At 36.8% G+C, this 24,491-nt stretch overlaps 1 protein-coding gene across 3 annotated transcripts in view; it reads left to right on the top strand.

Annotated features, from left to right (window-relative positions):
- The window catches only part of Fbxo8 (F-box protein 8), a 58,312-nt gene extending 35,899 nt beyond the window's left edge, over positions 1 to 22,413 (top strand). For 2 of the 3 annotated variants that reach the window (XM_038325283.2, XM_038325281.2), the window contains exons 4-6: positions 17,597 to 17,715; positions 19,777 to 19,973; positions 21,442 to 22,413. In XM_038325283.2, coding sequence (XP_038181211.1) covers positions 17,597 to 17,715; positions 19,777 to 19,973; positions 21,442 to 21,629 — 504 coding nt within the window. In that variant the 3' untranslated portion in view covers positions 21,630 to 22,413. Of the gene's footprint in view, positions 1 to 1,723; positions 1,772 to 17,596; positions 17,716 to 19,776; positions 19,974 to 21,441 lie in introns of all 3 variants that reach the window. The other variant, XM_038325284.2, reaches the window with a different exon arrangement.
- The last annotated feature ends 2,078 nt before the right edge of the window (positions 22,414 to 24,491 follow it).

Genomic DNA, 24,491 nt, shown 5'->3' with positions numbered 1-24,491 from the left:
TTATAAATTTGTTTGTTGTTTACAAAATAAAGCCTGTAGAATCAAAGTCACATAAAAGAAAGTTATCAGAAAGATATTCTCATGTAGAACTTGGCAATATGAGTGTAATTAGCCAGGTCATGGGGTGGTTCTTACACAGATTTTTGAATGCTAGAGTCAAAGTACTTTTTGGAGATTTATTTTTCCCCCACTCACTGGAGCACTGTCATCAGACATATTTTTCTGGGTTCATCTAAGTGAACGATAAATTATTGTTGATGATATGTTCAAATATAAATGGTGTTTATCATAGCTGCTTGAGATAAGGTGCATATAATTGTTGAGTATTATAAAAAAGTGTACTTTTCCATGATTTCTAGTTTTGTACTTAAGATCGTTCATAGCAAACATCATTAAAATATAAATATAAGAATACTTACAGCCACAGGGAACAAGATTCTCCAAAGGACACCGTTCATGTCACGGATATGGGTAACCAAACTCCATAGCAACTGCTGGCAGTGGCTCATGGGGTGGGGGAGAACATCTGCACACTTTTGGTACGATGATCTAGCACGCTATTGTTATCTGCATGACCCTGTGATCTCAGCTGTATGTAGTGTCTTGATCTTGTGCATGAGCTTGTGTACTTTGTGGTGGTGACCACATCCTAGTAGAGGAATGTGCTGAGTACTCTCTGTGTACATGAAGTTGTACTTCCTGCATGTACCAGCTCACTGTGTCAGTTCTGCCCTTCTAGGAGTGTTGTGATAAAGCAGTTCTAGCTACCATCCAGTATTTCTTGGGATCCTTCTTGTTTTAGATTATTTTCTGGACATAGTTATCATTAAATTTTGAGTCTGAAAACAGGTAGTACACATAGTAATATAGACTTGTTTTTATCTCTACATGCTTTAAATAGTCTAACATCATCTAGTCAGATTTTTGAAAGTATGCTTCAGATATATAAACATATTTCTTTTATATTTATATAGAAATACAAAATTACATGCACTTTTATTCATTTTACTAAAATGGATCTTGAATAAAACCTATTATAGAAATATTTTGTTTGACATACTTTAAATGGAAATGAACACACACACACATATGTATACTTTATTGTTAAAACTACATATTCTTTTTGCTGTTGAATCAGGAAATGTTTAAGTTCTACCATTAAAGGAAAAATTTTAAGAGTGAGCTCACTTAATGTTAGAGATTTGACTGAGCTTTCTATTTATAGTATAAAAATGGTTATTATCCACTTTATAGCATAGGAACAGTGATGAAAATAACTTAAACTTCACTCCTAAGGATAGATAACCCCAGTAAGTTTCATCAGGACATACAGATGAACATTCCCAATTACATAGTAAGGAAAGTGTTCTCAAGTCTAGTAAATTTGAATAGGATAGATTTCTGGTTAGTTAGCTTATTTACGATATAGCATTGTAAAGTACGATGAATATTCAACAGGTAAACATGGTGTGTAGCATCATCCAAGTTTATTTGATATAGTGATATTTGGTTTTCTTAAACGTTCCAAGGAACACAGATACATACACATTTATAAATCTAAGAATGATTGAGATGCCATATTATTCATTTACAGTTATCTAATGTGACCTCTCTGATAAAACTCTGTTGAGTTATAATTACTAGTTTTAAATTTTAAGATGCAACCTCTATAATGGACTCTACATACCTGTAATTATTTGTTTTCTTTTCCATTGTCTACTAGTACTTCCTACTTAAAAACAACAGTTTTGTGGTTTCTTGACAAACTAAGGTAATTTTCATGTTTTGTATTTTGGTTCTTATCTAATTTGTTAAGGAAAATGTTACTTTAGAAAATAATCCTCTGACGTAATATTCAATATTGCTATAGATTGATGCAAATTTCCCTGTAAGTAATTTGATACTAATCAACTATTTGTAATTATGTCTTCGACATCTTATTCTATGTATGACATTATAATGTCTAAGTATCTCCTCTATTTCCAGTGAAGATTTACAGGTCATATGTCTTGGGGGACCAGCAGCCTTCAGCAGCTCAGGGATTGAGAAGACTTTTGAAGGAAAAGACACACACACTCTCTTGATGGTTTCCTTCTGATTTTTTCTTTATTCTTTATTTCTTTATTCCTCACTCCCATTCACCCTATGCCAGATACCAGAGGCAGTGGCAGTGGCAAACATGTGGAGGCATAGCAGAAGCAAAGACACTCAGGGATCTGGAGTCTCGGGGACTTGCTCATCCGAGACTTTAACTGTAGAGACACAGAGCTAGAAAATTTTACTCATCTTTCTGCAGAAAATAGTCTCAATAATAACTATATGTTGTAGATAGTTGAAATAAGGAAGAAAGGCGTATGTACCTTGAACAATCTTTTATAGCTAGAGATAAAGAAACTTGAATTTCTTTTTTTAATTACATTTTTTATTTACTTTACATACCAGCCACAGTTTCTCCTCCTATCTCTCTTCCTGTTCCCTTTCCCCACCTCCTGTCTGTTCCCACCATCTGTTCCTCCTCTGTCCAGAAAGGGGCAGACCTCCCATTGGCGACGACAACAAAGCACTTCACATCACACATTGAGACCAAGCTCCTCCCCCTGCATCAAGGCCATTCTTAGCTAGGATATAAACTGAGGTTTATCTTGGAATGATTGAGTTGTTGCTGCCTGGCAGTTTGCTTCTCAGTCAGTGCCTCATTTTATGAATTGCTACCTTTAGTGTGAATCCAATAGAATGCTTTGACTAAGCTGACAGTAGCTTAAATTGTATCCTCTTTTTCCTTTAAGGCATCTTGAGGGTGATGTCTCATAATGATTTAAAATAGATTATTCTCTTATATAATACATCCCAATCATAGTTTCCCTTCTGTCCACTCCTCTATCTCCTCTCCACTTTCTTTCTCCCCAGATCCATTCCTCCTCTGTTTCCTGTTCAGAAAAGACACCACCAAGAAACGAAAGCCAAACAGGAAAAAACAAGATACAACAAGATAAGACAAAAGCCCTCATATCAAGGCTAGACAAGGCTACCCAATGGGAGGAAAAGAGTCTCAAGAGCTGCCAAAAGACTCAGAGACACACTCACTTCCACTGTTAGGAGTCCTACAAAAACACAAAGCTGACAGCGCTAACGTATACACAGAGGACCTTGTACAGTCCCTTGCAGGCCCTGTGCTTGTCCCTTCAGTCTCTGAGGCCATATTGAGATTTGCTTCGTTGATTCAGTGGACCATGTTCTCCTGATGTCCTCTACCCCCTCTGACTCCTACCATCTTCTTCCTCTTCTTCTTCCAGCTTCCCCAAGCTCTGAGGGTAGGGACCCAGTTGGGACCTTCAATTTAGATTCTCCCTCTGCATAATGTCTGGCTGTGGCTCTTTGTACCTGCTTCCATCTGCTTCTGGAAGAAGCCTCTCTGGTGACAACTGAACAAGACAGCAGTCTATGAATGTAGCAGAGTATCATTAGGAATCATGTCATTGGTTTCTTTTCTTTTTTCTTTTTAGACCAGCCGTGTTTGGTTCTCCCATAGATCTCTGGACTATCCAATCCAGGCAGTATAGAGCATGTGTCTCAAGTTGAACCAAACATTGACTGGCCACTTCCACAAGTTCTGTGCCACCATTGCCCCAGCACATTTGTCACGTTGTAACCCACTAACAGATTAAAATTCTTAACTTCCCCAGGAAAAACTAGATGAGCTGATTGGGGTATGGGATTTCTCTAATTGTCAACTAGCTCCTTTTACTCCAGTTAAATTCTCACAAGCAAATATGAAGATAAATCAATTACCTTGATAATTAACAGTGTTTTAGAATAATTTCCATTAAGGATTACCTGTTAAACTCCTATATGTTTGGGTAGTAATGAAGATAAACAATACATAAAGACTCTTTGAACTATCAACAATAGGGAACTTGATTGCAATCACGTGAAGGGATACATTTGATTTAAAAAGTTATTAGCCTTACAGTTGACTCAATTCTTCCAAATATTCTCTTCTCAGTGTGTTGCTGAGAGTCCTCACAACTGGAAGATGGCTGGAGGTGGTTTTGTCGTTACATGTGCATGCATATCAGAATCAGCAAATGCATTTGTTAGAGCTGCATCACATGGATGCCAAGAAATCCAAGAAAGATACAATCAATGTGGTCATCTTAGAAAAATCTATTTTCATTTCTAAAGGCCATGACTGTAACCTGTCATTTATGTGGTCTCGCTAGTGAGGAGTTAAAGCCAAAATATTATATATATATACGTATATATACACACTTTTTTTTACTGTCATGTTAGAAGCTCAGTTCTACATCTACCTCCTTTGTCTTTTCTGTGCAGTAATAGCCCCCTGTTCACTCAGTGGTAGGAGGATTTAAAATGGCAAAACAGTTCTTCAGTAGTGTTTATGATGCTAATATTCTTCCTTTGGGTATTAGGCATCTGGCCCAGCAGACACCAGAACTGTAATGCTTGGAAGGACCCACAAGAGACATGAGTCATTCCTGAGGAGATAATGCCGAATGCCCTTTCTTTATTCAAGTTTCTGGAATCCCTGATATACCTAGCTGCTGCACAATGGAATTTCCCCCAGGCAGTTGGAAATTACCACCGCTAAAATGGAGTAAACAATGACCCTATAGCTAACCACCAGGGGGGCAGAGGGAGCACAAGAACAAACAGGATGTTTAGCTGAAAAGTGCAACAAGATATCTGGCCAGAAAATGTCCTCGAGATAACCCTGGGAGGAGGGGTAGACCCATGAGCCCTAGAAGAACTAGAAGAGAGAGAATCAAGCCTTTGCAAGTGGTTGCTCATTAAAAAGGTGTTAGGGGTGCTTAATAAAAGTTTGATTTCCTGCTTTGCATCCTAGCAGAGTCTCTGAAATACAGGCCTAAACCATTCATTCAGTCTTTCTGTTTCTTTCTCTGTTGACCCAGAAGTGTTTGTGTAGTTTAGTTCTGTTAGCTATAACATAAGCAGAAGTGTACTGAAGGATTTGTAATGCTAAGTGAAATTAGTAGACAGTGTTGGTGGACTATACATATGAACAAGACTTTTTCTTCATTTGAATGGTTTTCTTATCAATTTAGATAAATATACTTATAAGTCTTATGTTAGATATTTTAATACATTTCAAAGAAAAATATCTTTTCCATAATTTTTTAGCATACTTTTTCTGACTAGGTTTTCTCACTTGTTGTAACCATAGTTTCAGATACTTGATATCACTTTCCAGATTTAAATAAGATAGTTGCCTCTATTGCCTGTCTTTAGCAATTGATGCTTACCAACATGGCTGCGTATCAAAAATATAAACAACATTTTTCCTTCAGCTTTTGGATGACTTGACTGGAAGCTTCTAGGAGCTTAGTCATGGCTTTCAAAGTATGGGACTAGCATAAGTATAACATTAACTTTATTTTAACAAATAGACCACGGTGTGCATTATCCATTAGATTATTTAATGTTTTCTTCTTTATCATTAAGCTTTGAGAGATACCTTCTTTAGATTCAGGATCCTAATGCTGAAGCGTCTAGGCCAGGGTCAGTCGTATACAGTGATCTGCTTTTGCAGCTGCTGATTTGGAGCAGTGCTCTAACCTTCAGGAAGTAAATGTGAGGCACTTCCGTGTATCCTGGGGGAGTGTCTTACTAAGCATCTTTACTTTGTATGAGTCATGTCACTTTGATTTGAAGCAAATAACCTCTGTGTTGTTTTCTGCTCCATAGACTAGGTAGTTAAAGTACTAGTGACATTGTAGTAATTAAATAAAATAAAAGAAGTTCAATGGTTAGTGCTTCCAACTGCTCACCAGCTATGTCTAGATACGTGTTCCCCAGGCCCAGCTTCAGTTACTTATAATTTGAAGAAGCACGTGCTGCTCTAGGCCTTGAAGCTTCTCTCGAACCTGCTAGTAAATACCTCTTTGCAGCCTGGGAAGTAGTACTTCATAAAGTGTGCATCATTCAGGTCAAGATCTTCAAACTCTGGTGAGATTTTTTGCCTTTAGTAGTGTGTTGCCTGACATGTATACACAGTAACATGTTGTTTTGATAAATATATTTCTCTACTTCTGTATTCTTAAGGCTTTTAAAAAATGTTATTTCAAAGAATGCTTCAGATGTGCAGAATATTTCAGATGTCCATATGTCTAAGAGTATTCAAATGTAGGAATCATGATAAAACTATAATTTGTTTTCAGGGTTAGATGTATGTATACATTGCAAATGAAATATTTATATGTTTATATATGACATAAAGCAAGATCTCTAAATCAGCTCATAGTGCGCAAATATCACTGTCTCCTCAGTTTGGATCACTGCCAATCACACCTTAGCTAATAAAACTTCTTCTACATGCTTCCTTTCCTAGCCCAGAGTTGGCTGAAGAGAAAACGGGTTCTTCTTAGAGTTGTACCTCAGATGAGAGCAGCTGTTTCAGAAACAATCACAATGATGACTGTATGTTTAATCATTGGTGGTAATTTGTGGTTTGAGAAAACCCGTCATATCAGTCAGTGATTGTAATGATGCCCATTAGTCACAGGCATGGCTCTCCTAGAGGCTTTTAGTTACTCACAGATGTGGCTTGTTTTCCGTTTCATTCTATTTAAATTAATTAATATGGCTTTTAGTACTTAAAACATAAATAGCAAGGTTTATGTTATTTTTCTAATGCCATTGCTTTATCTCTTTTGAAAAACAGGCAGAAAAATCTGTCCTGGATCTACCCTCCATTTCCCCATATTTCTGTTATAATTTTCATTTACCTATTTATCTTTTATATGAGAGTTCCTATTGTCACATTCTAGGCACAAGACATTTCAGATACATGTGGTCAATACTCAACCATTTCTCAGCATCCTACATTTTTATATACCACAAAGTCCTTGGAAGCTAAGATTCTGCCAGTTTAAGCAGTATTCTTAAATAATGTGGTTTCTTCCTGAATCCCACACTCAAACCGGAATAACATGATTTCTCCCACCTTCTGGATGAGATGTGGTGCTCAGGTATGACATTAAAGGGAATTAGTCATAGCACATTGCCACTGTCCACGGCTGTCACTTCTCTTCAGTGTGGACAGTATGTGGCCACTGTTCTTAGGAAGAAGAGATGACAGCTACAGTTTGGGGACACCCTTTCTTAAGTTCTATGCAGTATAGAACATTCCAGTAAATTAACTTCAGTGTGGGTGTATCAGTAATAGGAAAGCTTATGTTAAAGGAAAAAGTCTTTCTTCAAAGAGTTTTCCCTAATCATTCTTTGCAATGAAAAGATTTTTGGTAACAGAGACAAGTGTAAGTTTGTTTGTACAAAAGTCCAACTTTTCAGAATCATTCCCTATATCTGTAACACCTCTGAAAAGGTGTTGGGAAATATGCTAAAGAAGTACATTTTGAGATGACTCATTTTGGTTACTCTTAAAAACATATTACATTTGAATTATTAAGGTCTCTAAGCAGCATGTGAGAAGGCTGTACACACTTAAAGAGGAGAGAAAATATTGCAAAAGTTAGTGTATATGGCAAGATGAATTAACAAGATTAAAAACAGTTTAAATTTCTCATTAATACATCTTAAACATTTGTTTCACTGCAAGTAAAAAAGGGTGACTTTCATTTGCAAACAAAAACCCTCAGATAGATCATTCTTAATTATCCAAGCTTTGTTTTTTATTTTAATTTATTTTAAAACTATCTGTTCTCATTTACATGCCCAAATCCAGTTCCCACGCCCTCCCTCCTCCTGCTCTCTCCACCCCCCCACTCCCCACCACCCCTCCATCCACTCATCATCGTCAGAGAGGTTCCCATGCGGGGGAGTCAACAGAGTCTAACACATCGCTTTGAGGCAGGACCAAGGCCCTCCCCACTATATCTAGGCTGAGCAAGGTATACCTCCAGAGACAATGGGTTCCAAAAAGCCAGAACAAGCTGTAGGGATAAGCCCTGGTCTCACTGCCAGTGGCCCCACAGTCTGCCCCAGCCATACAGCTGTCATGCACATTAAGAGGGCCTAATTTGATACTATTTTGGGCCTAGTTTGGTCCAGGTTACCTCATTATCAGACCAGAGTTGGTGAGCTCCCATTCGCTCAAGTAAACTTAGTGTCCCCATCATGGTTTTGACTTTTTTGCTCATATTCTCACTTCTTCAACTGGACTTTGGGAGCTCAGCCCAATGTTCCACTGTGGTTCTCTGCATCTGCTTACATCAATTGCTGGATGAAGGTTCTCTGATGACATTTGAGATAGTCATCAATTTGACTACAGGGCAAGGCCAGTTCAGGTACCATCTCTCCACTTTTGCTTAGGGTTTTAGCTGGGGTTATTCTTGTGGATTCTTGGAAATTTCTTAGTGCCAGGATTCTTGCTAGCCCCATATGGCTCCCTAAATCAAGATATTTCTTTCCTTGTTCTTCGTCTCTGTTCTTCCTCCATGTATATCATTCCATACCCTGTAGTTCTACTCCCCCCTTCCCTTCTTCCCTCCTTCTCTCCTTCTGCCTTCCCTTCTCCTCCCACCCCACTCTCCCAATTTTCTCAGATCTTGTCTGTTTTCCCTTCCTAGGGGAATCTATATATATTTCTCATAGGGTTTTCCTTGTTATTCAGCTTCTCTGGGGACGTGGACTATAGTCTCTTTATCCTTTACTTTACAGCTAGTATACGCCTGTGAGTGGGTACATACCACGCTCATCTTTCTGGGTCTTGGTTACCTCACACAGGATGTTTTTTTTTTTCTCCTGGTTCTATCCATTTGCATGCAAATTTCAAGATGTCATTGTTTTTTTACTGTCGAGTAGTACTCCATTGTGCAAATGTATCACATTTTCTTTATCCATTCTTCAGTTGAGGTGCATCTAGGTTGTTTCCAGGTTCTCGCTATTACAAGTAATGCTGCTATGAACATAGTTGAACAAATGTTCTTATAGTATGTTTGAGCATCCTTTGGGTATTTACCCAAGAGTGGTCTTACTGGGTTATGAGGTAGGTTGATTCCCAATTTTCTGAGGAACCACCAGAGTGGTTGTACAAGTTTGTACTCCCACTAGCAATGGAGGAGTGTTCCCCTTAGGCCACATCTTCTCCAACACAAGCTATTATTGGTGTTTTTAATCTTAGCCATTCTGACAGGTATAAGATGGTATCTCAGAGTCATTTTGATTTGCATTTTCTTGATTGCTAAGAATAGTGAACGTTTTCATAAGTGTCTTTCAGCCATTTGAAATTCTTCTGTTAAGAATTCTGTTTAGATCTGTATGCCATTTTTTAATTGGATTATTTGGAATTTTGATGTCTAGTTTCTTGAGTTCTTTATATGTTTTGGAGATCAGTCCTCTGTTTGACGTGGGTTGGTAAAGATCTTTTCTCATTCTGTAGGGTGCTTTCTTGTTTTATTGACTGTGTCCTTTGCTTTACAGAAGCTTTGCAGTTTCATAAGGTCCCATTTATTTATTGTTGCTCTCAGTGTTTGTGCTACTGGGGTTATATTTAGGAAGTGATCTCCTGTGCCCATGCATTTAAGGCTGCTTCCCACTTCGTAATCTATGAGGTTTAGTGTGGTTAGATTTATATTGAGGGTTTTTTTTAATCAATTTGGACTTGAGTTTTGTGCTTGGGGATAAGTATGAATCTACTTTCATTCATACTTATTATAAGTATGAATCTACTTTCATTCATCATTTGTTGAAGATGCTTTCTTTTTTCCATTGAATAATTTCAGTGTCTTTGTCAGAAATCAGGTGATCATAGGTGTGTGGACTAATATCCAGGTCTTCAATTCTATTTGATTGGTCAACCTATCTGTTTTTATGCCAATACCAAGCCATTTTCATTACTGTAGCTCTAAAATAGAGCTTGATGTTAGGAATGGTGATGCCTCCAGAAGTTATTTTATTATACAGGATTGTGTTGGCTGTCCTGGATATTTTGGCTTTCCATATAAAGTTGAGTATTGTTCTTTCAAGGTCTGTGAAGAATTGTGTTGGGATTTTAATGGGCATTGCATTGAATGTGTAGATTGCTTTTGGTGGGATTGCCATTTTTACAATGTTGGCCCTACCTATCCAAGTGCATGGGAGATCCTTCCATTTTCTTCATTTTTTTTTTCTTCAAAGACTTAAAGTTCTTGTCGAACAGGTCTTTCACTTTTTTGAGTAGTGTTACCACAAGATATTTTATGTTATTTGTGGTTATTGCTGGTATGAGGTTATCTGTTGCCTTTGTTTTTCTGGGTGTGGTTAGCTTTCTTGGGTTGGAATTTTCCTTCTAGTACTTTCTATAAGGGTGGATTTATGAATAGGTATTGTTTAAATTTGGTTTTGTTATGGAGTAGCTTGTTTTCTCCATCAGTGGTGATTAAAAGCTTTGCTGGATATAGTAGTCTGGGCTTGCATCCATGGTCTCTTAGTGTCTAGGACCTTCTGGCTTTCATGGTTTCCATTGAGAAGTCAGGTGTAATTCTATTAGGTCTGCTTTTATATGTTAGTTGGCCTTTTTTCTTGGAGCTCTTAATATTCTTTCTTTATTCTGTATGTTTTGTGTTTTGATTATTTTATAGCGAGGGGGATTTTTTGGGTTCAATCTATTTGGTGTTCTGTAAGCTTCTTGTACCTTCATAGGCATAATTTTCTTTAGGTTGGGAAAACTTTCATCTATGATTTTGTTGAATATATTTTCTGTGCTTTGAGCTGGAGTTCTTCTCCTTCTTCTAGACCTATTATTTTTAGTTTTGGTCTTTTTGTGGTATCCCAGATTTCCTGGGTGTTTTGTGTTAAGAATTTGTTGGATTTATCATTTTCCTTGACCAATGAGTCTTTTTACTAGTATCTTCAACATTTGATATTCTCTCTTCCATGTCTTGTCTTCTGTTGGTTATGCTTGCATTGGTAGTTCCTGTTTGTTTACCCAGATTTTCCATTTCTAGAATTCACTCAGTTTGTATTTTGTTTATTGCCTCTAATTCAGTTTTCAAGTCTTAAACTGTTTCCTTCACCCGTTTGATCATTTTTTCCTTAGTTTTCTTGAGTTTCATTAAGAGATATATTGATTTCTTCTAAATTTTTGTCTTTTCCTTTGTTTCTTTAAGGGAATTTTTTGTTTCCTTTTTAAGGGTCTCTATCATCTTTATAAAGTTATATTCATGATAGTTTTCTTATTTTTCTTCTGGGTTAAGATGATGAGGTCTTCCTGTTGTATGACCACTGGTGTTACCATGTTGCTTTTTAGGTATTATACTTACTAAAGCTCACAAAATAACCATAAAAGCAAAAATCAACCAATATGGGCTTTGTTTTCACTTTTTGCCTTCTTAATACCCTGCCCTGTCCAGCAGGCTTGCAAAGCACTGTGCATCCTGGCTGTGCATTCCTTCTTTTCCTGCTCTCTTCACCTGCTTTGCTCCGGCCTCCTTTCTCTGTCGACTTTCTTTTTTCTTCTGATGTGTATAAGTCAAAATTATATTTAAAGATACTCTTTTTTTTCTTTCTCTCAATAATTAAATTTTCCATCTTCTCCACTGTGTAATGACATCTTCAGATAAGTGTGCCATACTCAGTCACACTACATGAACTCACTCCTTATGTAGTAGTATTGAACTTAACTCAATCTATGGAGAGACTTCTTTAAGGTCACTGCTTTCTTTTTTCCCAGTCAATGATTATAGTGTCCTTTTTTCCCATTAATTTCCTAGATCTGTCTAAAAGGAAACTTACTGTGTTTTTTTGTCAGTCACTGTCGTATTTCCATAAAAAACTCTCTCAAGACTTTTATTGTTTAGTGAACAGGCTGATGTTTTGTAGGCTCGCAGGCCAGAAGAGGGCACCAGATCTCATTACAGATGGTTGTGAGCCACCAAGTGGTTGTTGGGAGTTGAATTCAGGATCTCTGGAAGAACAGCCAGTGCTCTTAATGCAGCAGAGTCTTCTCTCCAGGCCCCCAGGCTCAAGAAGTTTAAGTCATTATTTCCACATCACTGGGTGGCAAAGCTGTGGTCAGAGCTGAGATTTAATGCCACTTCTGAAAACTATGCTCCTGTAACCCCCTGAGTAATTGCTTCTTTTGTCATTCAGGAATTTGTTTTTATTTTTCATTTGTTTTTGTTTTGTCTTGTATTCTTGGTTGATATTTTATGTTGTAAAGTGTGTGTGAGGTTTTTAACTTTTTAAAACTGGGTCTTAGCCAGCCTATACTTCACTGCATAGCCTAGGTTAGCATTGACTCTCCTGCCTCAGCATTCTTGGTACAGGGATTATAGTATTAACTACCATACCAGGCTAGCACTGGTCTTTATGGATCCTTTTTTTTAAAAAAAAAAAAAATCTCAGTCTCTGGGCTTGAGAGATGGCTCAGGCTAAGAGCACTGGCTGCTCTTCTAGAAGTTCTGAGTTCAGTTCCCAGTGACCACATGATGGCTCACAAAGTGTCTGTAATGAGATCTGGCACCCTCTTCTGGCCTGCAGGCATACATGCAGACAGAACTCTGTATACATAATAAATAAATAAACCTTTGAAAATAATCTCAGTCTCTTAGATGCTGAGGTGTTCTTCTGTTATCTTCCTTACCTCTCATATTTCTTGTTGTAGTTCTTTAATCTTTATCCACTCATTTTGTTTTTAACTCCTGCTGGGGGCAATCATGCATAGATAGGTCTAATTTTTAATGTAATGTTTTTTGTGTTCCTTGTCTACCCTCTTTCTCTCCCATTTTTCCTCTCTCATCTTGGAATCAAGCCCAGGGTCCTGCATTCAATGACCTTCAGTGAACAAGTACTATAGCACTGAGTTCTCCCCAGACCTTAAGACCCCCATTTGTTTGTTTTGAGGCAGGGTCTCACATACCCCATATTGGCCTTTGAGCTCCTTATCCTTCGGTCTCCTCTTCCTGAATTCCAGGATTGCAAACATGCACTGCCATTCCTAATTTCGCTTTTTTGTTGTTGTTGTTGTTTTTATGTGGTAATGGGGATAAAGCCTTGTGTATAGACAAGCGCTCTTGATACCAGCGGAACCACATCTCCAGTCTATCTCTTGTTTTGCTGGGGTTTTTTGTAGTCATTTCTCTCATTATCAGGCCAGAAACATTGCTTATCTTTCACTTCTCATTAACTTGTGGACTGATGTCCAGCATATTTATCAAGTAAGCTCCTCTCTTAACTTCATTCCTGCAACATATAGAGTTTTAAAATATGGTTTTAGAATCTACTACTTCCTACTTCTACTGTTTTTCTACATGCTCAAATTTGGATATCTGTGATAGCCAACTACCACAGACTATTGGAATTTATATTACATTAATTGTTTGTATGTTATAGTCATCTCCACAGGGTACACATTTCAAGATTCCCTGAAACTTCGTGTGTGTACATAGTCATGAAGCTATCTACGCATACCTTGTTTTTCTGTGTATATGTAGCTATTATAACCGTAACTCATCAATGAGGAATAGTTAGATACAATATTAATAGAAAACTCACAAAATATATTGTTATAAAAAGCTTGTGAGTGTGTTCTCTAATATGACTTATGGTACTTGCATGTTTTCTTTAAAAGCAATACCCTTCTGGGTTCCCCTTGCTAGCATTGCTAACATTATGTGGTTTTATGCTTTGGGGGCACTTTTAAGTAAAACACAGATCAGTTAAACACAAGTACAGTAACACAAGGACAACTGATCTCATAGCCAGCATGAAACTTGTATCAGATAAAAGAGGGACGCATATCAGATAAGGTTGAGCCGAGAAGCTTGTGACCTCACACTCTTAAGTATGATGATTAATTTAAAACTTAAGAAGTTTTTTTCTAGCCGGGCGGTGGTGGCGCACGCCTTTAATCCCAGCACTCGGGAGGCAGAGGCAGGCGGATCTCTGTGAGTTCGAGGCCAGCCTGGTCTACAAGAGCTAGTTCCAGGACAGGCTCTAAGTAAGCTGCAGAGAAACCCTGTCTCGAAAAACCAAAAAAAAAAAAAAAGAAGTTTTTTTCTTAATATTTCTAGGAAATATTTCTAGAATTCCACATTTTGTATTTTTTTTATCAAGGTGACTAAATAAGAGGCCAGAAAGCCAAACCATAGTAAGAAAGGATTGTTACATTGCCAAATTCACATTGTAGACTATTGTTTCTCTTTGTTATGTAGCCGTCAGAAGTGTTCACTTATATGTGGATAGAACATACAAATCTTACCATAAAATTAAATAATGTTATAAATCCAGTTTGAGACTTGCTTTCAAATATCGAATACTTCCCTCTTTTCTAAAAGCAGCCTAACTTGGTATATTGTGTTTCTTTGACTCTCTTGATACAATATAAACTAAGGTGGTCTTCTTCAGTGTTTCTCCTAGTCAAAGACCTTTTCACTCTTTCAAGTCTTACCCAAGTGTCCTAGCTCCTAGTAATTAATTCTGGCATTGAACTGTTAAAATGCTTATTTTACATGTTCATTTAAGCTTTATTCAACCATCTTGTATCACTAATTTGTCTGTGGATGTATTATTATTTACCTATGTGTCTCTTCTCTGGGTAAAATTCTTGTCTTACACTACTCAGCACCTGCTACTGAATTCATAACCTATGTAAACTTTTAAGATCGATGCATATAGAGAAATATGTAAATATGCACATGGATTTGTTTTATAAACTAGTCTCTGGGTATTCATTATATCCAACTATGAAATTTAAATGGATATTTCCTTAAAGGTCTATAATTCTTTGGGGCTGATTAGATGTCTCAGTGAGTCAAGGTGCCTGTGCCCATTAATGGCCTTCTAGAGCCTCTTTTAGGGGTGAATCCTTGTGAGAATGTTTTTTTTAATGAATCAAATTTTAACAGGTTTTTCAGCCAGGCAGTGGTGTTGTGCACCTTTAATCTCAGCACCTAGGAGGCAGAGGCAGGTAGATCTCTGGAATCAAGGCCAGCCTCTTCTACAAAGGGGGAGTTGCGGGAAAGAAATAGGATTTTAGTATAAACATTATGAGTTTGTCTTTTTCTGAAGAAATATTAGGCATGATGTCTATTTTTCTATACAGATTTATTTACCCCCATGGTAACTTTTCTTCAGAAATACTTTTAAGGAACATCTGCTTTGGCTAATACTTCTGAGCTTATCTTTGTGTCTTGGGGCAGCTCACTACAAGATGGAACACCATTGTGGTCAATTGCATTCACCTAACAAATACATTTTAGATTTCTCCCCAAGTGAAAACTAGCAACTACACCCTGATCACAACAACTTAAATAATCCTAAAACTGGAACAGAATAGAGTTTATATCAGGAATTAAAATTTTAATAAGCAATGGGATTAAATAAATAAATGTGAAGTTAAGGTAGTAAATTTGAAACTTAAGTCTGTTTTGGAAAAGCAAAAAGGAAGGAGAATCAAGCAGATGACAGACTGACTGGGCAGCCGAGCTATAGTTGCAAGCCTGTTTCTTACATGCTTCTAATGTGAACTGATCTCCGTGCTTGCTGGCTGTACCTCCTGTGCTTACCTGGGCTGAGCTGCCTGCTCCAGGGAAAGCTCAGCCTAGACACTGGCACCTGCTTCCTTTCCTCTTCAAAACAGTAAAGTTGGCTTATTTCAGATCATTTTTCCAGGCTTCAGGATTGTATTTAAAACTGCTATCTGTGCTTACTTTTTTCATTCAGTTATTTTAGAGAACTTAAGTTAGATTAGATATGTAAGTTTTCAAAACACGTTCCATGAGAAAGAAATGACCAACAGTGCATTGTTATTATTAAGTATATTTTATGATACTTAATGAGCCAAATATCAAGGTGTAACTAAATAGTATCAAATGATGTTGAAATGTCACCATACTCTATCTAGAAAAGTATAAATTTATTTTTGGGTAATTTAAATAGGGAGACTAGAATTAATTTTTTATCTTTTAAATGGTAATTTTGATATGAATAAAGTATTGTAATGTATAATAAACATTTTTTCTTTAAATTACTTCAGTTAAAATGAAACACTGCAAATAATTCTAACGTAGTTTTATCAGTTTTACATAGAGCCATTTGGCAAACAAACATGACTCCCTTTGTCTAGTTAGATCAAGTAAACATACAGTCAACTCTCAATCATTTAGACTAATGGAGGAAAGGATGGAACAAGCATTAAAATTTGTCTAGTCCCCGCCCCCTCAAACACTGCCAAGAAAGCCTCCCTCTGAAAAAAGGCTTTCTATCTTAATCACAGTACATCATGTAGCTTTGTTTCCAAGGAGCCAGTGGAACACAGCCGAAACTGACAGGAAAGCCTCATGCTATCACTGTCTGCTCTTTTTTGTGCGCATTTTAGAGTCGCTGCCTTAGCATTGCTTTATAGGACTACATTTCACATGAAAAGTTGATAATGTTGCTGTTAAGATTCTGTTGGCTCATAAAATCAGCTTTATATGAAAACCCTTATCTTCAAATTGCAATTTGTAGATAATTATAACGTTTCAAAAGCATTACCTCATGGTACCAAATTGCTTTTTAAAAATTTTAATGCAAAATTTTAATGAGAACATTTTTATCTTTGAGAGTCTTTCATAAAAATTTTTCCAACTCTTAAAATTCTATTGTGCACAATATTTCTGACTGAAGAAATGCTGAAGGAATTTATGTGTGAAAACAGTATGTTGCATGCACATTATACGTCATTTTCTCTGCCAATTAGCTGCACACGTTGTTCTAGTATCCAGACACATGGATTCATGGGAATGCATGTATCTGGAGAACTACAAGTTGAAATAAACACACCTGCCTTTTATTTCAATAACTGCACATTCAAATGAATCTGGCATTTATTTGAATGTGACTTTCCTACATGTGCGAGAGCATTGCTTTCAGCGTTTAGTTTTTGCTGTTGATGTTTCTGTTGTTGATTTTTAAGTGAAAGGTAGATACAAATGTGCGGGTAGTGCTTCTCTGCACAACTCTGCATGCAGAGAAAAGGAAATTCAAAGAGAAACCTATCAAGTACAACTGAAAGCTTTGTCTTACATGCTTTCTCTCAGTGGTACTTTAACTAGATGCTTATAAAATGTAGTGGTGCTCAAAGCCAAAGTAGTAAAACCCACGAGTCGACCTGGAGTTTGGCCTTCTTCCCTATAACTTACAGAATGTAATTACCTTTATTTCCAGAAAGAAGTTGTTAGTGTTCCATTTGGAGAATCTAATTGTTTTTTCTCCAAAAGCTATTTTCTTAAAATGTATACCACAGTACATACCTGAGCTTTAAAAAATTATGCTTTCTATTAGGAAAGGGAAGTATCTGTTGCAAAACTCATTTAATAGTCTGTATCATGGCTTGTCCACATCCCCTCCTAAATTAGTCCATATTTCTATATACTTATTTTACCTGTCATGAGCCAGAAAATAGGATCTCTTCATGAATCTTAACTTTGAATTTCCTACTTTTCATTGCATGTAAATTATCAACTATACATACTAGGTTTTAGCTCAGGCTCCAGTTTGTGTTTTGCATGTTAAAGCTATCAACATTATAGTAATGCTGGAAAGAACCCGTAGCTATGGTTCTGCAATTGCCTAATGACTAAAATTTATAAATCAAGGCTGAATTTGCTTATGTAGACTTGTCTTTCTGCCTTAGGGAGTGAGCTACTTTATGTCCAAGGGTATCCTAGATGATTCGCCAAAGGAAATAGCAAAATTTATCTTCTGTACAAGAACACTAAATTGGAAAAAACTGAGAATCTACCTTGATGAAAGGTAAAGCAAAAATTAAATTTTTATCAGAAATGAGTTAAGTAATGTTTTAACTTTTACTTTAAATGCTATAGTACATAGAACAATCTAGTTGTAAAATTGAGTAAAAACATAAAAAATTTATTATGTCTTAGAATTGATTAGACTTTTTGTTTCGAATGCTAATGAAACCTTGTCATTATGAAAGTAACAGATGTCATGTGTGTTCTGACATAAGCTTATAAACATCTGTAATAACAGCATCAGAAGCTGAGGCAGAGGATCTCAGAGCTGTGGCCAGCCACAGCCATAGAGTGAGGCACTGTCTCAGAAACATAAATAGATACAAAATGATAGCCCAGCATCCCTGGGACGCAATCTAAGATCAAGTATCCTCTTTGTGGAAGTTGCAGCCCTAACTTAATAGTTAGCCATGAACTAAGTGTTTAGGTGACCAGAAGTTCTAAATCCTGAAACTGTTCATTTAAAAATCTATTGTAAAGACAAACGGTAAACTGCAGAACCTGGAACTCTAAGGGTTGCGTATAGTTGCATAATATTGCACAGACATTATGCACATGTCTACAAAGTCTGAAAAGCTGAAGCTGGAGAGATGCCTCACAGTTAAGAGCACTTGCTGCTCCTGCAGAGGATCCAGGTATGGTTCCCAGCACGCTCGTGGTGACTCACAACAGTCTATAACTCCAGTTCCAGATCATTCGCTCTCTTCTGGCCTCAGTGGTGCACAGACAAGCATGCAGACAAAACACCCATGCATATTAAAAAAAGTCTAAAAGGTGGTGACATTAAGTATTTCAATCACACAGGTAAAGATAACGGATCATATGTCATTCTCATCTGGTAGTTATTCACTCGTGCCCTTATATTCTAGCTAATTGGAGACATGAAAATATTGAGAGAGCATCTACATCAGCTTTCTTGTCATTGAATGAAGTCTCCTATGAAAAGTGTTGTCCTTGCTACTGTGTCGTTAAATGCTAGAGACCTAGAGATTGGTTCTTCTTCTGTAGATCTTTCTGTAAATATTTAGCTTTGCTGACCTTGTGCTCTTTTGTTGCATTTGCTTTAACTCTGCCATTTGTGTTGTGTAAGTAGACACAGGCCAACTATAAACAAAGCAGTATGGCCCTATTCCATTAACTCTATTTACAAATGTAAGCAGTGGGCTCTAGTTTGCCTACTTGCTGTATTTGCCTAGTCTTGTCATAAGCAATTGGTCAAAACAAAGGCTATGGTCATATAATCAAGTTTGAGTTCAGCAACAATCAAAGAATGTTATTACAAAGAGTCTCTATTTAATTCTATAGGTTAAAATATATAACATATACGTATGTTTATATATTATACAATAATTACACAATTACAAACACTTAAATATATATCCATATGTTGGGATGGTGAGCAGCCACTAAAAAGAATGAAGTGAATCTATTCCTAAAGACAAAACCATGCACAATGAACACTATCAGGAAGGAGGAGCAGATTATAAAGTAGTGTGTATATAGTCTATGTGGGTGTCTTTAGAAGTCTACATAAATAGCTCTTACCTCTGAAAATGTGTCTTGGTTCAATACAGAAAGATTCCTTCTAATTTAAAGGGCATAAATTCTACTTCTGTTTGGCTTAGATCAGAAGGCACAGACTGGTAAAGAAGCAGCGTTTCTTTGTTTCTCTGCGGGAAGGGTGTTTGTCTCTGGGTAGCCCAGACTGGCCTTGAACTCATGATCCTCCTGCATCAGCTTCATGAGTGCCACTATACCAGCTGAGCAGCACTTTCTATACTTCAAATTTTGATAAGTAGAATTATTTTATAAGTATATTATTTTATAAGTAAAATTCCATATTTCACTTTATCTTGTTTTAGGCTATTTGTGAAGGGGTTCAAAATAACTTTGTAAATGATCGTATTTAAAGGTTTTAAAGGGTATGGATATTATATACTTTATAGGACTAACTGATACAGTAATCAATGATGATTCATACTTTATACAAAAATGACAAATTATGATTTTTCATTTTTTTAGAAGTATTAACTACAGATGCACCTTTTTTTTCCTTCCTTAGGAGAGATGTCTTGGATGACCTTGTAACCTTGCATAATTTTAGGAATCAATTCTTGCCAAATGCTTTGAGAGAATTTTTTCGTCATATTCATGCTCCTGAGGAACGTGGGGAGTACCTTGAAACTCTTATAACAAAGTTCTCACATAGGTTCTGTGCTTGTAATCCTGACCTAATGCGAGAACTTGGCCTTAGTCCTGGTAAGGATAACTCTGTGTGTGTGTATGCGTGCGCACACGCACGAGTTTTGCACTATTTTTCCAATTCCTACCTTTTGTGGGGAAAATAATCATAATATGAGGCATTTTTTCCACTGTGGGGAAAATACTTCCACAAACTGTAAATGTTTAAGTGTTGCCACAGGGATGGCATGGGTGCACACTCAGAGGACATGCCCTAACCCATTGCACAGGGATGGCATGGGTGCACACTCAGAAGGACATGCACTAACCCTTTGCACATAACAGATGCACAGCATTAGGAAGAAGTTAGACTAACTATGTCAATTTTTAAAAGTTATTTGTTATTTTTACCAGCTGATGTAAAGTTCTTTGAAGCTTTTAATGAGCTGTACATAGATAACAATATTTTCCACTAAAATTTGTTTTAATACAATTAATTTTCACTATGTATATACATATATACGCATGCTAGCTCTCAAGTCTCATATGTGTACTTTCATTTTATAGACTTACTTCTATCTTTGGGTTTAAGATTAGGCTTATTAAGCAATGATTGTAGAACAAAACATACCTGCCATATGAAATTTGCTGAGTATGTTTTATGAAATATAACATTTAACATAGCTTTCTTAAGATTTCAGGATTCTAAAATAGTATAATAGTGTAAATATCATGTTGTTACTGTTGTGATCTTAAGCACCTTGTGAGTATATGAAAAAAGAAAATTCCTTTGTTGATGTGCTCAAGTAGGGCAATGTTTCCCTAAAGATATATTTTTAAAGATCATATACAGATTCCACCCACCTTCAGAGTACACCTCTCAAATGTGAATAGTAATTTAACAACCTTAAAAACGTTTTGCAATCTCTTTTTAGTGCCAAGGTAATACATTTCATGCCATTAAAAATTCTCTCAAATTAAATTAGGTTTTGTAAAAAGCATTCTTTGTAAATAAATATCTTGATTTTTTTTGTTGTTTTTTGAGACAGGGTTTCTCTGTGGCTTTGGAGCCTGTCCTGGAACTAGCTCTGTAGACCAGGCTGGTCTTGAACTCACAGAGATCCGCCTGCCTCTGCCTCCCGAGTGCTGGGATTAAAGGCGTGCGCCACCATCGCCCGGCTATCTTGTTTTTTTTTTTTTAAATGGGGAGGATGATAAGCTGGTGGTAGGATTTATTTTTATTATAGTTGGATATAACTGTCCCATTTGAAAATGAAAGTAGAGCAAATTCTGAAATGTTAAGTCTGGAAGGTATTTTCACAACAAACTCTAAAAATCTTGAAGTAATCAGACTGGCTGAGTTTATCTCAGTTTGCCTGGTCATAGGCAATTTCCCAGAGCTTTGAAGACTAACCTGGAAGAAAAGCCTAGACTCACAGGGTGGGTTGGCCGCCCTGTGTGATCTTTTGTGATAGGAACTTTTGTCTCCTTAGCACCAGTGATATTTTGAGCAAATCACTAACCGATGTGTTCTCTTTTCCTTCAGATGCTGTCTACGTACTGTGCTACTCTTTGATTCTACTGTCCATTGACCTCACTAGTCCCCATGTGAAGAATAAAATGTCAAAAAGAGAATTTATTCGAAATACCCGCCGTGCTGCTCAGAACATTAGTGAAGATTTTGTAGGACACCTTTATGACAACATCTACCTTATTGGCCATGTGGCTGCATAAAAGCACAATTGTTGGTACTTCAACTTTTACTCCAGGCTAAGGCTGCCCAGGAAAGGACTTAGCAGGAATGGGCTGCATTAATGCTGGTCTCTCCGCCTCTGTATGCGGCCAAGCTGGAGTGCACAGCCTCTTTTTGTTTCACTGTTTTCTAGTTTAGAAATTTCAAAACTAACTAATATTGGTGAATATTTCTTAATTTTGCTCATCATGTTTGCACAAAACAGCCATTGTATAACACAGCTGTAGAGAATGTTAAACTGACATATGCGCTCTAAGGTGGAGTGTTTGTGCATTAGATTTCTCTGAAAACGATCCATTTCCATCCTTTAAAATACCATGTAATGTATGCATATTTAACTAAAGAGATTTATAATCGTAATTATTTTATTGTAAAGATTTTAACTAAAGCTTTTCCTTTTCTCTTGAACTGAGTTTGGAAATTTTTTTATCAAAGTCAGGATCTGACCTGGAAACCAATACCAGCTTCCCATTTCTTGGAACTTTGAAAAGAGTGTTGACTTGTTACTCTATTAATATACTATGCAAAACTGGCCTTATTTGTATAACAGTTATCATTTGATTCATTTTTAAAACTTCTGGGTTAATAAAGTTTCAATACATCCTTTAAATATTTAGAATATAAAAAAGTCAGAATTTAAAAGTCACACTTCCCTAGAACTTGGGGAAGTCTTTACGTCCTTGTTTCTGAAATACTTGGTCCTAACTATTTTCCTAATCTCAATCTATCTTCAGAGTTAATAATAAAAGGATATTACGCCGTGAATCTCACTATATCCTCTTTACTCTTCAGGCGTGTGCTGTGTTCTGTGCTAGGTTATAGTAGTGATGCTTAGACTTGAGCTCATGCTTGTGCAATAAGAGGGAAGCTGTGGAGTTTTTTCCCCTAGTTAGTTATTTTTTGGTGAATGATGCATTGACCTCTCCCACTTTTAGATGTCTCTCTTACCTGCTGATAGCTCTCTCCCTCTCTACCTACCCCCCTTTTCTCAATTTGACTATCTTTTTTTAAGCCTTCATTTCCCTATTGTTTTCTTTTTGATTTTCACACTCTGCCTTCTTTTTTTCAATATAATTTTATTATGGACATAGTCAAACAGAAAGTTGAAACATTTTTCAGAGAAAGCCTGCACTCTTCACCCATTGTAATTCTGCAACGACAGCTTCACTATTTGCTTCATCGTGTATTCCTCCATCCCTCCATCTGCCAACTTACCTTAATATCCTAAACACACCAAGATTAGCTTCAAAAATATATATTCTTTGTTGCTAAATTTATACATCATTGACTAGAGGTCTACATTCTTAGCCATTTTTCACTTTGAGGTAAAATTTACATTCAAGGAAATGTAAAAGTATTATGTGACTCTTTCCAAATGCTAACAACCCTCTGCAAATTAAATTATGTCAGTTATATTAAGTTACTGTAATTAACTATAATTATTAAATTAACACTTTGTGTGGCATATTCTCTACCCACAATATTCGAGTTGTTATATATTATAAAATCTAAAGTCTTTTATTTTTTTAACAAGCATCTTTAAATGAAGTAAGAAAAAATAATTTTTGTATTTACTAATAATATAATTTTAAATACTCTTTGTGTGTGTGTGAAGATTCAAAACCTTTTTACAGTATTTTTCTTCTCAAAATGAGAACATCTGTTGTAATTGTGGTCATCTAGTTATCATAGTTTCATTTGATTTGTTGTTGTTTTATTTCATTGAAAATAGATTCTTCTGTCATACAATACATCATAATCGCTCTTTCCCCTCCCTCCATTCCTCTCAGCTATTACCCTCCTTTCCTTTCCCCTAAACCCACCCCTGACTCTGTTTCCTCAGAAACAGAAAGATCAGGCCTCCAAAAGACAATGGCCGAATAGGACAAAACAAGATGTAGTAAGTCAAGACAAAAGCCCTTGTATTGGGGCTGAAAAAGGTAACCCAAGAGAAGGAAGAGTCTCAAGAGCAGGGAAAATAATCAGAGAGGGAACCCATGTTCTATACTACCTGGTTGACCAGGAATTGGAGACTGGATAGCCCAGAGACATAGGATAGACCCAAACACAACTGGATGAAAAAATCAATGAAATGATACTAATGCTATTCTACTCTACTCATAGATTAGTGCCTGGTCCAGTCATCATCAGAGAGGCTTCCTCTGGCAGCAGACGGAGGCAAGTATAGAAACCCACAGCCAAGCATTTTTCAGAGAGAGTAAAATTGGAGGTCTCTATCAGGTCCCTCTCTTGGGAACCAAAGGGGTTGAGGACACCAGGACAACATGATCCACCAACTCAACTAAGCATGTCTCACCTCACATGGGCTCACAGACACTAAAGTGGCAGTCATGGGGCCTGCATATGTCTGCACCAAGTTCTCTGCATATATGTTATGGCTGTTATCTTTGTGTTTTTGTGGGACTCATACTTTTTTAAAGACTGTTTGTTTGTTTGTTTACTATGTATATATGTCTGCATGTCTGAATAAGTCACCAGATCTCATAGATGGTTGTGAGCAACTATGTTGTCATTGGGAATTAAACTCAGGACCTCGGGAAGAGCAGCCAATGTTCTTAACCTCTAAGCTATCTATCTCTCTAGCCCAGGACTCATACTTATATTTGACAATACCTTTCTTTTTGAAGAAATTTTCTCTGAATATGCAGTTCTACTTTAACATCCTTTTCTTTTATGCCCCTCCTTAGGAAATGCTTTATTTTTGGCCTATGTGTTAGGGATGATGATAGTTCAGCATTGCAAGGAAGGTATGGCAATTGGGGCCAGCTTGGTACAAGGTGGTGAGAGCTTTCAGGAGAGGCAGAAACATACAGCACACCCCC

The sequence above is a fragment of the Arvicola amphibius genome, chromosome 4, assembly GCF_903992535.2.
Source record: "Arvicola amphibius chromosome 4, mArvAmp1.2, whole genome shotgun sequence".
NCBI classification, from domain to species: domain Eukaryota; kingdom Metazoa; phylum Chordata; class Mammalia; order Rodentia; family Cricetidae; genus Arvicola; species Arvicola amphibius.
Note: the sequence above shows the minus strand (reverse complement) of the source record. Positions and strands in the feature narration are given on the sequence as shown.